General features: G+C 40.2%; 2 protein-coding genes across 3 annotated transcripts in view; both read right to left on the reverse strand.

The window, feature by feature from the left end:
• Nucleotides 1-324: 324 nt before the first annotated feature.
• On the reverse strand, nt 325-3,995 carry S1PR1 (sphingosine-1-phosphate receptor 1). Its single transcript, XM_042803577.1, has 2 exons — nt 3,758-3,995; nt 325-2,579 (listed from the first exon to the last, which is right to left on the reverse strand). The coding sequence occupies exon 2, from the start codon at nt 2,453-2,455 to the stop codon at nt 1,316-1,318; it is 1,140 nt and encodes a 379-aa protein (XP_042659511.1). The 5' UTR covers nt 2,456-2,579; nt 3,758-3,995; the 3' UTR covers nt 325-1,315.
• Nucleotides 3,996-4,033: 38 nt separating this feature from the next.
• LOC104366976 (uncharacterized oxidoreductase ZK1290.5) overlaps nt 4,034-16,960 on the reverse strand; it is a 53,178-nt gene continuing 40,251 nt past the window's right edge. The window contains exons 5-8 of one of the 2 annotated variants that reach the window (XM_042803606.1): nt 16,427-16,609; nt 15,831-15,890; nt 13,481-13,582; nt 4,034-5,963 (exon numbers count right to left, since the gene is read on the reverse strand). In XM_042803606.1, coding sequence (XP_042659540.1) covers nt 13,487-13,582; nt 15,831-15,890; nt 16,427-16,609 — 339 coding nt within the window. In that variant the 3' untranslated portion in view covers nt 4,034-5,963; nt 13,481-13,486. Of the gene's footprint in view, nt 5,964-7,127; nt 7,425-13,480; nt 13,583-15,830; nt 15,891-16,426; nt 16,610-16,960 lie in introns of those variants that run through there. The other variant, XM_033000397.2, reaches the window with a different exon arrangement.

Below are 16,960 nucleotides of genomic sequence, written 5' to 3' on the forward strand. Positions count from 1 at the left end.
ACTGTAAATCAGTCAGTTGCTCTCAGCTATCCCAGATATACCACTTTTGTTATAGCAATACTCTAGGTGCGTGAAGACTCCTGCATCTTATTATTTACATTGTACACATTCAACCCCATTAGCACAGGTTAGAAAAACAGAGGAGTAAAAATGATACTGTAAAACAAATACATTCAATTTAATTACAGGTACTTCTTCCATGAACTAATAAAATACAGACATCTTTGCTGAAATGATGAACATTAATAAAATGTGCCAAAATGTATTGCATTTTGTTATGGAAGTGCATTTACCTATAGTCATTTCACTTCAACTTTCCTTTTATTTTTCTGAAACTCAAGGTACTCTTTTCAGATCTTCCAACTGATCTTTACCTGTGGAAAGACTATGAACTTGACACTGAAATGCCCTGTCAGTTTTTACAATAGCATCTTATACTGTTAGGTTTACTTTCAGTCATCTTAAAGAGAAATGACCTTTAGTTCTACCTTGCATTTGTCATGATACTGCAGTTTATTTAATGCTACAGAATAACAAGGCAATCAACATACGGGGCCAAATGCTAGTGCTCTGAGCTACTCCATAAAATCTGACGTAGTCAATGGAATTGTATAGGTGAAAGTAACTGCAGAGTCTGGCTCATGGTCTTCAAATGTAATATGGACCAACAGCAAAAATTCACAGCTATGATCTCACTAAATAAAACCCCAACAGCTTTGGACTCTGCAAATTAAACCTTATGACTTAACTAAAAACTCTGGAAAGTGATGCCAAATTATGGTTGTATGTGGTCTAATTTGTATTTGTGTGACCTCTTTCTTCATTATATGCTAAACAAACACTTCTGACCAACTACACCAGAGCCACCACTAAATTCAGTACAGAAAGATCTTTGTGTCAGTGGTTTGCTGCAAGTAAAGGAGAAATAACTTCACATTCTTCTCACATGGAAAAAAAAAAAAAAAGGTTAATTCTCCCTCTCCCTCCTCCCCCTCTCTCTTTCTCTCACACACACCAGGCATCATTTCACCAAGGCATCAGTCTTTCAGAGTTACTAAGGAGATTTCAGGATATGAATGCGCCTGACAATCCTGAGCTGCCTCAGTGCAAAGACAAAACATGCTCCAGGGAAAAAGATTTTCAAGCCAGAACAGTCTGTCCCGTTTCTTGAACTCCAGCCTCACAAGTGCACCATTTGCCTCATTAGAACTAATGCTACTTGCTCACTTAGCCCAACGCTGCTGCCGTGAGCAGGAGGCATCTCAGCTCCCCCATTTCAGAGGAAAGGCTCTGAAATACAACCCCATGGTTACTCCTAAGAAGATGAGGTCATGTTTCCTGAAGACATGATGGTTTCAGGACGGTCACCTTCCTCCTTCTGTGGGTGGGAGGAGTTGTCAGACTTACTCCGGCTGAACTCCATCCCTCCGATGATCGGCCTCTTGAACTTGGTCCCTGAATCTGCTGGGGGACATTTGCAGCAGCACAGAATCTTGATGAAAGCCCTCCGCATCTCTTTATTTGTCAAGGTGTAGATGATAGGGTTCGTGGCTGAATTGAGCACGGCCAGTACTAAGAAATACTCTGCTTTGTAGAGGATTGGGCAGGTCTTCACTTTACACCCCACATCCAGTAAAAGCAGGATGAACAAGGGAGCCCAGCAGGCGATGAAGGCACTCAGGACTATGATCACTGTCTTGAGCAAGGCTAGTGACTTTTCTGAGCTCCTAGTAGCTTTGGTAACATTTTTCCGAAATGTCAGCCTGCGGCTCCTAGTCCTCACCATGGAGTAGATCCTGCAATAGAGCACGACAATAGATAGCAAAAGGCCAGTAAAAACAGTGGTGCAAAAGAGAATATAGTGCTTGTGGTAGAGAGGCAGCACGGTGGAGCAGTTGTACAAGAGGCTGATGCAGTTCCAGCCCATGATGGGGAGTCCCCCGAGTATCACGGAGATAACCCAGCAAGCACTGATCAGCAAGAAGGAGCGGAAGCTGTTGCTGCCATTGTGGAGTTTCATCTTCAGCATGGTGATGTATCTCTCAATGGCAATGGCCAACAAGCTGAACACAGAAGCTGACAGGGCAACAAACATGCTGCCTTCTCTTACAAACCACTGGGAGGGGGTGAGGCTGTAGGTTTTGTGTCCGGATAGCAGGAGGTTGGCAGTGTAAGCCACACCAGCCAGCAAGTCTGAAAGAGCCAAGTTCCCAATGAAATAGTACATGGGTCTGTGAAACTTCTTGGTTTTCCAGATGGTGAGCAAGACAAAAATGTTCTCTAAGATTATAAAGCAGCAAATGATGATAAAAACCACCGACGTCACTTTTATTCCACTGTCCGCATTCTCATTTAGCTTTCCCGTGTAATTATAATGCTCTTTGATGACATAGTTGACATCGGTGTTGGCAAGGCTGCTGACGACCTTCAGCGGGGCGGTGGTGCCGGAGCTCATGGTGCCCGGCTGGGCGCCGCTTCCCCAGCGGCCACCGGACGGTGACGCCGAGCGCAAAGCCGGTGGCTGCCCCGCAGCACCTCGGCCCCGCAGCCTGCCCGGCGCGGCCTCAGAAACCGCAGCCCTGAGAACAAGAGGCACAAAGCCCAGAGTTAAAAGAAGGAAGGCAAACAGCGTAACAAATGATAAACGGTTTCAGACCGTCTGCGACTTTATGTCGGAGTCGCAAATGCATTCACGTAAGTTTCAGCTTCATGCAGCTGCTAAAATACATTTAAAAGATGTTAGGCGCATTCAATAGGTAAAGCTAATAAGACAAAAGAAGGTCTGTCATGCAGAGCTGAATAGGTAAATTGGAGTTGGCAAGGACTGCGTTACTGGACTTCTTTCAGTGCAAAAGATCACAAAGCTCCCCAGCAATAAGTTCTGATATATCTTCTTCTTCAGTAGGAAACACAGCTTGTAATACAACAGCAGAGATTTAGAAAGGGAAAGGACTTGATTCGGTTTAACTGCAAATGCATGAAAGCCTTCACAGAAATTACTCGAGAGGAGACCTGTACTCTCCTCCATTAATAAAGTCTGAATGTGCAGTGGAAGGGGCAGTTATGCAATTTACTGATGCTATCTCGAACAGTGGTGAATTCACTGATGTATATATAAGCAAGAGATCACCTCAAAGCTGTAAACAGGAAAGGGGTGCCCTTGCTAAATAAAGGTAAGAATATGCTTTACAAAACCCGGAGCAGTGAAAAGTTTAGAAAATCCAGAAAAATATATAAATAAGCTAGATAGCAAGCCCGTTCACAGAATGAAATGAAGAATGGCAAAAAAATACTTTGTATTCGAAAAATTAGCGTTGAAAGCTTCTGAAGTGGGCATGATTAAGGAATACAGATATAGAGGAAACTCCTCTTACATAGAAACATTTTCCAGTGGACAGTCATAGAGAATTAGACGTGAAATCACTCATGCGAGGAAAAAAGAACAGAGAGAGTTGTTAAATTACAGCCCAAGCAGGGCAAAGCAGGAGGTGCGAGGGCAATGGGCACGGCTCCCCGCTCTCCCTCCCGGGTTCCAACCCACCCCGCCCCGCTCCCGGCCCGGCCCGCTCCGCTCCGGTCCCCGGCCCGCCCCGCCCCGCCGGAGCGGCCCCCGGCCGGGCCCGCACAAGCCCCTTCGCCTCTTTTTGTTTGGGGCCCGGGGGGACGCGCCGGGCGGCCCCAGGCTCCGCAGGGGCGGCCCCGCGGTGCGGTGCGGTGCGCGGGGTGCGGTGCGCGGGCGCGGCTTCCCGAGCCTTACCTGGCTCAAACGCGGCGCGGAGCCCACCTCGGTCCCGCGCATCTTGCGTGTCCGCAGAGCGACTCCAGCGGCCGGGCCGGGGGCTGGGTGGTTTTAATGTTTCTGCAGCTGCTGCTCTCCACCCCGCTTACGATTATTCCCTTCTAACTCCTCCCTGCTGGTGGCCACGGGGCGGCTCGTGTGAGGGACCTGAGCGCCCGGCCCGGCCCGGCAGCTCGCAGCGCCCCGCCGGCGGCGGCCGGGGCAGCCCCGCCCCGCCCCGCCCCGGCCCGCCCCGGCCCGCCGCCCCCGGGGAGGGAGCCGCCGCGGGCGCTGCCGTGCCGGGGCTTTTACAGACCCTGGGAGACCCGGGGGAGAAAGCCCGGGAAGGCGTGAGGCGGGGAGCTCCCCCGCGGGACCCACCTCGCCCTGCCCGGCCCCGGCCCCGGCCCCTCTCCCTGCCCCCGGGAGCAGGCACAGCGGTGCCGCCTCCCTCCTCGGGCACATTCTAAGTAATGTTTAAGGAAATACCTGGAAGAGGCTCTTCCCTTCTCCCCCTTTGGGAGAGAAACACTCAGCTGTGGTGTCCCTCCTCACCCCCACTCGTGGCCCGCTGGCTCCCCCCGAGCACGCACCGGCCCCACGGGGCGAGGCGAGCGGCAACTCCCCCGGCCGGGCAGGCGACGGTCAGCACTGGCCCGTGGCCGAGGGGGCCTCGCTTCGTGCCACTGTCAAACGCGACCCTGGGGGGCCGGTTCCGCATGCTAAAAAGGTCTTTGAATGCTCAAAGGATGCTGTACGATACTTACATCTTTGAAAATACGAAGAAAAGTTTCAAATTCTTTTTTTAAAACAAAATTAGCCATGACAACTACTTAGAGTGGTAATAATGCTATTGCATAGAGGCTGAGAAGTAACTTTAGGTTTTGTAATTCCTTCTCCAAACTTTTAAAAGAAAAACCACCTCCGTGTATGTGAAATGCTCTGTGGTGAATCTACTGTTGTGCTTACTGCAGAAATTTCCCTCTTCCTTCCTTGCTCTGTTCTATTTAACTCCACTTCAACTTGAAATGCAAAAGAATATCCAGAACACAATATATTAGGTCTATTAGGTCTTCCAATTCACAGCATCGCACCAGTCAATTAGCAGTAGCAGTTGTTATGGGGAAGCAGCTTTCCTCTGAAAGATGGCAAGAGTAACTCTTCCTGAGGGTAGAGAGTCCCTCTCTTATTTATGCTAATAGTCATGCTTCAATTGCTCCACGCCTCTCCCAGAATGACTCAGATAAATTAAACTGGCAAACAGACATATACTCTTCCACCACAAAGCTAGAAACTTGAAAAGATGTTTAGCCTCCTGAGAGCCTGGAGGAAAATGCAGCCGTTAAATTACAACTGTCAGAAAGGGCATGTAAGATAAATCATGCTTGAGGTTGACATATGCATCCCCTGCAACTGCCTGACATACCCTAGATATTTCAAGCTTTCCCCCTTATATAGCTAATTTATAGAAAATACTAAATATAAAAGTGCATTCATTAGGCATTTTCCTCTAGGAAATAATTCTCACATAATTTTAAGCAAGAACATATTAAAGGAACATGTTTTAATTAAAGGATGGAATGACTCAGGGTTTCAGCAGTCCAATGTACAGGCTTTCATGTTTAGGTTATTGGTTAACCAACTGGGAGGGCTAGAGATGTGACATTCAACAAATTATTTGTCACAGGCTGTGTAAAATACATGGGCAATTTCAGTTCCACTCCAAGTATTTGGGTATTTGTATCACAAAAAGCATCATTAAAATTAGATGACCACACACATTTATAGCCAGCCCTCTTGACATCTCAGCAGAGAGGAAACTGAAATACAGCTTCATTCTTCTCAGGCAAATGAAGCCAGATCAGCTGGATTTGCGCTGAAGGCTGTCTAAAACCTCAGAGATGATAGGTTAACATGGCGCAGCTGCACAGGTTGTAGCCTGCTTACAAGGGCTGAAACACAATTCAGGTTGGTCCAGCCAACTCTGCCAAAAGTATGCTGGTAAGTGTTTAGTGAGGTGATTTACACCAGGGTTATACGCCATCCCCACCAACAGAACAAGAACTCTACTCTTAGTACCTCCCAACTGCCAGGTCCGGTGTTAAGGAAGCCTGTACTTCTATGAGAGACACTACAGAAATCCAGGGTATATACAGCTCCTCTGAGAACTTGACTCTGGAATTGCCTACAGTCAGAATAAGGAGAAAGGACAACATAATGTTACACATGCACCATTTCAGAAATAACCAGAATGCAGGCCTCAGTCAGTGCCAGTGGGAGGGCTGTGCACACCAAGATACCAAACTGATACGGAAGAGCCGCTTGACCTGGGTAAACTGGTTAAAAAAATGTTTCTGCAAGCATAAAGAAAAACACTTTTCTTCACAGGGATCCTGAATACGTACATGATACTTGAGTTTTCAGGATGAGCAGAAACTCATGTTTTAGGGTCTGACACTAAAAAAAAAAAAAAAATTGGCTGCCTGTGAATACCAAAGTTCCTGTGGAACTTCCTATCAGAACTTAGTATAGTGGGTATTTCAGAAACCTGGCTAGTCACAGGGCAATTTTCTTGTCAGAAAAGAAGCTGTGACCTGGGTCATTCCCAAAGCCTGTATACTAATAGATCGGTGGCCTCTGACAGCACTGCAAGACCTTACTGTCTTAGTGCTAGCACGGCCGGACAACTCAGGACTGCATCAGAGGAGTGTCTGGACGTTATCCATCTTGAAAAGATACACAAAATCCCTGTGTGACAGATTAGCAAAGAATTTTTCTCCAACACATTACTCTTCTCCACCTTCAAAAACTCTTTATCTATATAAGCAAAAAGTACTTTGATTCATCCTGACGCAACTCAGGCCACAACCCTCAGGCCATTCCTCCCTGATGTGCTAGGTCAAGGCAGGGGATCCTTGAAAGAGTACCAACAGAACAGGTTTGTTCACCAAGAAAATACCAAGAGTGGCCTGCAGAATCCCCCGAAGTTCTCAGGACTAGAAGAAATGTAAAAAAACAGTGTAAAAAGTCAGATTGAGATTTCTGCTGCAATCCAGAACAAATTTCCCATATTTTGAATAATTTTTCAAGATTTACATGCATTGTAGCATGTTCTTATATGTGCCTTTAAGCAACTAATGCTTTTCAAAATGTGTAAGGAAAAAACAAACTAATTTGTTGAAATGGGTTAAAATGACACCTTAAATGAAGTGCACGCAGGCAGAAGAAACTTGATTATAATATTGTGAGATAGCTCAACCCATACTGGGAGAATATGCCAGAAAGTTCCAAGAAAGCAAAGAAGATGCTGAAAGTAAGCACTTCTGTATCTGTAAGAAAGCAACGAAGAGCAAACTCAATGACTTTATTAATTTGTTAACATAACAGTAAATACAAGCCATTGATATTTTTTGTAACTGATTGATATTCATTAGGTACTCTCCGAGTACCCCAGAGAACAATTTAGATTTATTGTTCAGTTTAAAATTAATTACTGTTTCAGTTTCATCACTTTTGCAGTATAGAACACAATCTGGTTTTAAACTATCCTTTCCACAGTGGATAGGTTATATGAATTAATTTTTTGTTGATATTCATAGAGTTCAAAAACTCCGTATCTTCCTTCTCTCAGATTAAAATCAAGAACCTGGTTTAAAGAAAAAAAAAAAAAAAAAGGAGTGATGAGAACATTGCAAAGACTAAAGCACACATATTTGTTTAGTATTAGCATTCTGTAATTTAGGTGGTCTGTTTTTATTTTAAGTTATTGATATTGATAAATAATAATTACATGGCCTTTTTTGTTTTAAAAGGCTATTGTAAAAAGTTTGCTATATTAATTTTTCTGAGAATTTGTACTTTATTTTTAGATCAGTTTAGGCTGAACACAACATTAGGAAAAGCTTAAGTCTAAGTGGAAAGAATTGAAGCCGTTGAGAAAGTGACCTGCAATAGTTCTACTCGATATCATTGCACCCAAACCACTTTAATATATCTAATTGTGAGATATGTTTTTTTTTTTAATATGTATTAAAATATAGCAGTTTTACAATAATGAAACTGTATAATGCAGCATTAGAAAACTTTTTGAAGGTTAATTTTTTTCTTCCAGTGATACACATCAGTCACCTGAAATCCTGCTGTATGTTTTATTTTAGGGTAAACTAAAGACATCAATGGACACAACTGAACTTAACATACTATTCTGAAGAAACAGAAGTCTTAGATGGAAAATCCACGATCACTTGGCAGATTACAGATATTATTTATCTGTAACACTAGGGGAGGAAGCAGTAAAATAATGATTTCCTGAAAAATCAAACAAAACAAAACCACCTGTGGTAATTCTTCAGATTAATTGAAGGATCTTATATGTAGTTTATAGGGCATTCATGATAATTATGTAAAAAAAAAATAATCTCACAAACCATGTAATATAAAATAACTGGTTGTTGTTTCATTAATATATGCAGTCCATTAAATACATCTTTTTCAACATCAGGAAAGTGAATTTATACCACAGTATATGTATGACCTTGACAGCTATGCTTTGGATTAATCTTCCACCACCTTTATATACTGTACCTGAAGCATGTGATTTACTTTAAATTCATCTTGGCAACATTATACTTATGGATATTCAATGGGATGAATCCAGGTCACGCAGAACCATTAGGAAAGAATGAATTCATAGAAAAAAGAAAAACCAAACAGAACAAACCAACCCAACAATTTCTGTTCTCCTTGTTACCAGGAAACTGTGAAAGTAATTGTACACTCTTCCCCCCACACTCCAAATTTCACAGCCAAGTTCTGAAATTAGCACTAGTTCACTATACTGGAATTTTGAAGTCTCATCTAGAAAGTCTTGGAAATCTATTTTGCTGGAGAAAAAAAATAGGGCAATCATTAATAGGATGATGGCTCTGTGCAAAGTTGCTTAGAGAAGCACATCCCATAACGTTGTCCATGCCTGCAGTGGTTTACAGAATGATATGTGTTGTATCACTGGGAAGTAGTATCAACATCTTTGATTTAAATTAATTTCAGACATAGTGCCTTTTTTTTTTTTTTTTTTTAAATGGGTAGTGGCAAGTTTTGGAGGTAGTACTCATGCTTTGGTCCCCTGGAAGTCATTACTATTCTATAATGTCCTGGCAGTTGTAATTAGTCCTGTTGCAATGCTGCAGATGGATAAGCAGTCATTGATAAAGACAAATAGTAAGTCTGCATCATTTATATTGTAAATAACATAGGCTTACTACAAGGCAGTGCAAATACTTGACATTTTCTTTCAAAAGTACAGACATCTTAATGGAGGCCACAAAAAGTGCCAAAAGTTTAAGTAGAGAAGACAACTCCCACCACAGCAACACAAAAAATTGCCAGAAGATTGGCTTATCTGTTATTTTTACCTAATGCACCATAGTCAGAGATGAGTTTCAAAGCTTTAGAAGGGGTGTGGCAATGTGGAAAGAGCTAACTGCCTGGATTTAATTAGTGTTAGCTAGAGCTACTCCACATTTGTCCCCATTTTAAAAAACATGGGGTTAACAACACCTTTCTTGTCAGAACAGTTCAGCACTGCTATTTTTAAAAGAAAATCTGCTGGTGTTAACCTCAGTGCAAAAAGAAGGGTTAATATTACACAGTCTTCTGGGCTTAGTGTATTTGTAAGCGTACTAGTATTACAGTTTCTTTATTAGACATGCTAGTTAGAAAAAGAATGTCTTGCAAGTTATGTCAGGTACGGTAGAAACACTTTGGCAGCTTGATTAAAAAAAAATTCCTTAAGTATGTGCTTTACAAAGGCATTCCCATTATATTCCAATTAAATGTTCTTAGGTGCCTTCATCTCCAGTAACATACAATAAAAAATTCAGAAACAGGCAAGAAAAAGGAGGGAGCCACTCAAGAGTCAGGGAGGAAGCTACCTGGCTGCACAGAAAATGTCTTCACCCTTTCCACTGAGTTTCAGTTTATTTTTTTCCTTTCCTTATTAGTTTAAAGAGAGTTCCCTTCCCTTAGGAGTCACAGTGCTCCTGAAAAGGCAGCTGATTGCACTTGGGTAGATAACACTGATAAATTGTATCTTATTTTAAATAATTGTTTATCTCACCTAGAAAAGAGTGCCTCAATCAGTCACTACCATAAATGACCTACATAATATGGAATAAAAAGTGCCTTCAGTTTTCAGGTGTATTCCCTGTTCCTATTGGCAAGATGATGGGTTACACTGATAAAACGGATGCATTGTTCTGTATTAAGAATGGTCATTGTAGGAGGGTGAAAAAGTTTTCTCTCTAGAGAAATCTTGTCTTACATAAATATGGACAAGAGGAAGAATTTCAGTCCTGGAGAAGAATATGCATATAATTCCAAGAATTCACTTGAGGGATGAATTCTGAGTTTAAAAAGAAAAAGAAATAAAAATCTTAAAACATGAGCACCTCCAGGCTAACTGACCAAAGAAGAAATAAGAAAATGGAGTTAAACTTCCTGATATTTTATGTTCAGCACTTTTATATCCTTTTGGTCTTCTAGGTTCTGCTGCCGTTACAGAACATCACTCCTCACTACTACCCCTAAATCTCACTACTGTTCACTTTCCAATTTCTTATTAGTTGTCTTATTTCTTTATACTATGATCAAAGTTGTTGGTATTTTAGAAATGTTCATTTAGATGAGGTCATGTGGACTTATTTTTCAGCAGCCTTTGCTTAAAAAGAAAACTACCACACCTGTAATGTCAATTTAGTTGTAGAGAAGAGCATGAAATATGAATGCACTGAGTCCGTCTTTCCCTCTGCAACCTGATCAAAGAGGATTCGCTCAATGCTTCTGAATTAACTAACACAGTATAAAACTTGTAAATCCCATATTCAAAGGAAGAGGCTCCAGTGATATAACCCAAGCACGCAGGAGATAACAGGGCTCCAAGATTCTTGGGGCAACTACAGCTTCTAGCAGAAAACAGTGGCTACTACTAGTGCCACAATGTGCAAAACTGCCCACCACACCTGGGAGAAAGGTAGCATGAGCCAGCTGAGTCCTGGCACTTACAAAGCTCCTATTGCCTCAAATTGCACTTGACTTTGTACATTGTTAAAATGAAACTCTTCTGTAGTTCCAAAGCTACTACCTGGTAGCAAAGGAACTGCTAGGATAGATTAAAAAAAAAAAAAAAAACCAAAACCCAACCCAAACCCAAACAAACAAACAAAAAAACCATCAAAAACCAAAACCAACCAAAAACCCAGAAAAAAGTCCTGAATCAACAATAATTAAGTCTGACGCTAGTTAGGAAAGTATCAGATTAAAACTGTAAATTGCTACAACTGCTCCTTAGGAATGTTTTTTTTAGTAATACTACTTCTATCTGATTATTCCTTACATTATTCATTGTACTGCTTAGGTCCCATGATCTAGATCAGAGAAAATGGTGGCTTGACTTCCTAGCAAAAGGAGATGCAGACACAAAAACCATTGTAAAAATCTCCTTGACATAGGGAACAATTAAATATATCAATTAATTAGGAAGCCATTTTCACTGTAGCCTAAAGTCATCTATGTGGGGGATTAACAAGAAAATCTGGTTTAGTTCTGTTTAGCTCAGAACAGGGAGGTAATAAGTCAGAAGTAAATGCAGAAAAAACAGAGCTGCTCTGACCAACGTGGTACTTCTAGCCATGTAGCTAGTCCTAACTGATACTGTTCTGGTAATACTGAAGCTAGAATTTGCTAGCATACATAAAGATTTGGTTCACTTTGTATGCATCATTTTTGTTGGAAACAGTATGCTGATGTTGTGTCTGCTTCTTTAGAGAGAACTAGAGGTAAACCTCCAACTTCTCTTTTGTAGTTTCTAAAAGTTTTCACTGCCAAAAAGCCACACCGAGTGAATACTAGGCATGTGATTCACTTCTAGTCCTCATTTTATCAATTCAGATAGACTGTAAAGCAAGAAGTCCCTCTACAGCACAATAAGGATTTTTTCATATTGGTAAGGTATTGTTCTATAAAGTGACTTTTCAAAAGGAGGATTAGCTGATGACCACTGGTAGAAAGGTTTATTTCTGGGCAATCTTTCCAATTTTCATTTAGCCATTGCCATCATTTTCTGCAAAAGCTTTTAAAAAAGCCTAAAAATTACCTTAATTTTATAAACAAGCCTTATTTTTTGGAATTATTGAACCTCTCATCACAACAGTTAAGCCAGGTACATAGCTGTTGTTAGACACCTAAAGTGGCACTCCCAGATACTGAAGGACCCCAAACTGCAGGCTACACTTTAAACTCTAGAAAGTAACCTTGCTGTGGAAATTGTGTAACTTTCTTGGAACCAGACATTGTACAGGTACTAGTGAGAACAGCATTTCATAAAATATCTTGTATTTTAAAATAATAAATAATACATCAATGATTCCAGAGGCAAATCTAGACAAATTTTTGCAGAAATGTTTACCAGGAAAAAAAAGCCAATTATTCTGAGGAGCTGTTATCAAAAAGGTAAGCTTGTATTTTTGTCAAGCTGCACAGAAGCTCTACTCTGAGGACAAACAATGCAGGCTACAATATATGATTGCTGTAAGTCGCTTCTTGATAAAAAACTAAGGAGCTTTGTTTCATGAAATGACTAAAGCAGAACAGCACTGGGAAAACTGCCTCAGGAAGTGCACACACAATATAAATCATAGTCAGATTTTCCATACCTTTCTAGACACAGGAACTCCTAAAATATCAAACCAATGAGACTAGAAGTTGAATACTCAGCCGATAAAGGACTCTGCAGACATATTTCTCAAAGGAGATCTGTAAACTACGTGTATCTATATCTAGCTATCTCTCTATATAAATACATATTTTATAAGAAAATGTGAAGAACAGTGTAGTCTCTTAAGGAGATTTCCAGGAAAAATCCAAAATGACAGCTAAACTAATTCTCACTGAAACCTACACAAAACTCAGCAGATTTTCCAGTAAGAGAAAAAAGATCAGTAATAACAAAGATGACTCTCTGGCTCTTAGAGCTTGCTGCTCAACTCTTAGCTATGCAGATAGTTTAACTATGTGGACTTCTCTGGAAGGATTTCTACTTTGTTATACCTACAGGTTAGTAAATAATATGCATAGAAGTCTCTGGGTCAATGCCATTATTATGCAAAAATATGCATAAAACTTTTTTTTGGTGATGCTCAGATATTGCTTATTGCAATCAGGTAAGATTTTGATGGAGATTTGCAATATACTATATGGTATAAATACTGTAATAATAATGGTATTAACATACTTTTTTCAACCAGCTCTTTCTTCTTCATACATTGTATCCCTCTAACAAAGTACTTGAAAAAATCTTTCATACTTAACACCTGTGTTGTACATTAGTAGGTAGTATTTTTTCTTACATTTTTAAAGAAGGGATATCTCCTCATGCTCTTTGATTAAATTGCCTGATGCAGGGTCAATGGCATAAAGAGGAGGCTTTGGATGGGCTTCAATGAACTATAGATCAGGATTTGAGACAGTAATGTAAGATCTCTGTACCGCAGTGCTATCTTCAAAAATATCTTTTGTCTGTTATCAATGTTAAGGTTTTCAAATCAGTTAACATTAGTCCTACAGTAATATTCCTGTTGTAACCTTCCCTGAATTTAAATTACATGGTGTGACTCACAGATCAGTGACAAAGGAAAAAGCTCAAACCTTCATTCACACAATAAGGCTTGGGTCCCAGGAAACATGTCTCCCATCATGCATTCCATTCAGAATTTCAACATCATCTTCTGCTATTGTAAAATCAAACACCTATGGGAATGCATATATAGTTAACGTCATGAACATAGAATCAGAAATGTTTCTGTTATTTAAACTGACCAAGATTCATTTAAGTGTGAGGTAGAATTTTTCTATATTTTTCCTTCTGGAAATTCTTTTTATATTTTGTCATAGACATCACATTAAGCTGACAGGCTCCACTGGGTCCTTTGATCCTTTTGTGACTCATTTTTATTTGTAGACTCTGTTAAGATGGTTTTGTAGTGCTCTGGCCTCAGGCAAGGATCCAAGACAATGGTGATATCAAAGTTGTTTTTGACAGCACTCTATATGGTCACTGCCAGAGGTAGATGAATACCCTGACTTCAATCCCTCTGAAAACCCAAGCTCAGTATTTCACTTATATCCCAACGTTCTATTTCAATTGTTAGGTTTTTTCCTCAGAACATTAGTCAAAGAGAATTATTAGAACATATCAGGACATTCACAAAGCTAGCAAACCAAAGGCTATATCTATCTTTTCTATGTGTATTTAGACAAAACACTCATGGATCAGCTAATACAGAAACAGATACAGTGCTACAGTGCCTTAAGGACTAACTCAAACTTGAAAGCAGCCACGTCTTCATGCACAGGTGCTTACAGCCACCGACTTCTCCTGTGGTGAGACCTGCAACATGAATGACTGTGTCAGTGTTTTCTTAGCAGGTGTCTTACTCAGACATTATCACTTCAGAACTGAAGTTGCTTTAAAGTTGGTCTGTTGTCTTAGTCAGAGGTCCTCCATGCTCAATAAAAAGATCCTGTGGAGCCTGAACTGCTGCCAAATGAGCTCCTCCCATCCTGTATTATCCAGCAATCACTGCCTGCTGGAATGACCCTTGTAATGAAACCCCAGTGCTCAAGCTTTTTACACCTAAACCAGGGACCAGTCACAGAACTAGAAATACTGCATATTATATTATATTTGTTATATACTACATTACATTACAATACAATACTCTACTATATTACATTACATTATATTCTGAGGGCTTAATGAGGTCCATGCTTTTACCAACTTGGCCTGAGTCTCTACCACCTCTAGTCAACATGCCTGCACAGGGGAAACGAAAAAGAAAGGAGATGGGATAAACAACATTAGATAACTGTGCCAGTTCTCCCCTCCTCTCCATCCTAAGTGTTTTAAGTCTTGCTGCAATGCATTCCCTCAGCTGTGCAAAATGAATTGGTAGGGTCACAGAGTAAACTCTGTAAAAAAACAGAATTAATCTGCATTTAAAATATCATTGGGAAAAATAAAATAAAAAGAGTAAGGAAGGATTTTAAAGCTCATTTTGTTCTCTGATCTGGTTCACAATGCAGTACCACAAACAGCTGTGCTTGTACCACAGAAGACTGTGCATGTCAGAACAAATAGTCAAGGCAGGAGCTATATAAACAGGCATAGCCACCAGAAGAAATCCTCATTACCTGTATGTTGATTTACACCTACACACACACGCGGTGATTTAACTAGCAGACAGAAGTTTCCTATCTTATTTCAAAGTTCCCTCCTGATTTGCCAAACAGTTCATACCCCCACAGTATTTTTGGAAGTAATAAGGTTGTTGTGGTTTCCCCTCCCCCCAAAGAAAGCACACTTTCAGATTAGAGAAATTGAGAGAAAAATGAAGTAATTAATTCAAAACATTTGCTATGAAAAGGGAATTTAAAAAGGGTGGTGGGAGTTGTGCTGCCATTCCCCACTTTTCATTGTTCATCCCGTTCATGCTGGGACATTCTCTGCAAGTCGAGCAGAAGAAGGAAGGTAGGGGAACAGTCAGCTCTGAGAGGACAGTGATTTCCTTAGAAGGTCTCTATCTGGGATATCTCAAAGAGTTTTACAGCTTTCATACAGTGTTATGCATAGCATACAAATAATTCCTTCCATTTGACCTATGTGCGTATCACAAAAAGAATGTAACCATAACCAAATTAGGGTGTTCTACAAACAGCTAAGGAATAAATAAAAATAATAATGAACTATGAAAGGTGTTTCTATTCGTACTTTTTTTCTTTAAACACACACAGAGTGATTACCTTTCCAGCTGATTTCTGACATTTGTAAATTATGGGGGTTTTACTATATTGTAGTGATTTTATCATACTATAATTTGCCAATTTTAACTGAGTTGCTCCAATATAAAGCTGCTATAGGAAAACGGGCAGGCAAACCAAAGTATTAAAACCAGTAATTTGGATGTTAGTCAGACTTGAGTGCATAACCAAATCTTACCTTGCAGTTTTCCTGTATCCTTTCTGCTTTTGTGGACTTTGGAATAGTGACAATCCCATTCTGAAAAAGATAATGCTTCTCTTCATTAAAATGTATGTTGTTTAAAAGAAAATGATCTCTCTTCAAAACATTTCAAGACACTCCTCATGTCTTCTGAGTCTTTAATTTCATTTTTCAGAGGACACTGACATTTCTATATGCTATTTTTAATTGCAGTTATATACACTGTATTAAATTCCAACACAGATTATGTGGTTTATGTCAACTTAAAACACTATTTCACTGCTTAGTACTTCATGTTGAGTGATAGAAATGGAATGATGCCCCATACTGCTTGTAACGTTTAGTTTGAAAACATCTCTTTTATTGGTGGTTCTTTTTATTCTCTACAATCAAATTATTTACATATTTAAAATACTACCATGCTTTGTGTACTACACTCCAAATTTCCAGTACAGCACAGTTAGTTCATGTGATACCAACATACTGAAGCCAAAATACTTTCTGTATAAATTCTGGTTTGATGCACTAAACCCAAGCTATTTGCATTTTTTTCCTGAGAGAGGAGACACATTTTTATTACCACCTTCCATTACCTGTATACTCCAGCGTATGCAAATCTGTGCTGGAGTTCTGCCGTATTTCTTTGCCAGCTGAATGACACTAGGATGAGTGAGTGCTTCACCTTTGGCTAAAGGAGAGTAGCCTTCAAAAACAATATCTCTGCTCCTACAATAATCGACCAGCTCCTGAGGTCTTTGGAAAGGGTGGTATTCAACCTTAGATAAATACAAACAAACTTTTAGCAAAAACCTTTTAAGTAATTTTAGTAGAAAACATAATTGATAAATAAAAATATTTTTTATATTGCTTTAAAAATACAACATGAGTGAAATCACTGCTTCTGGGAGATAGGTGTAAGTTGTCAGTTTTAGAAGACGTGTGAAGGATATTAATCCACAAGCATTTTGCCAATAATTGGCACTATAGTTTACTACCTATTTTATGTTTCCACCAGAAGTAAGGTGCATGGAGAAGTTGTCTGCCCTACCTGCAGTTGGATTTGCACTCTTGTTCTGCTCTGTGTTTGAGAAATATATGCAAATGCATAGTGGAAGTCAGCATCAGGT

This window comes from Tyto alba, unplaced genomic scaffold, assembly GCF_018691265.1.
Source record: "Tyto alba isolate M040663 unplaced genomic scaffold, T.alba_DEE_v4.0 Super-Scaffold_1000006, whole genome shotgun sequence".
In the NCBI taxonomy this organism is placed as follows: Eukaryota; Metazoa; Chordata; class Aves; order Strigiformes; family Tytonidae; genus Tyto; species Tyto alba.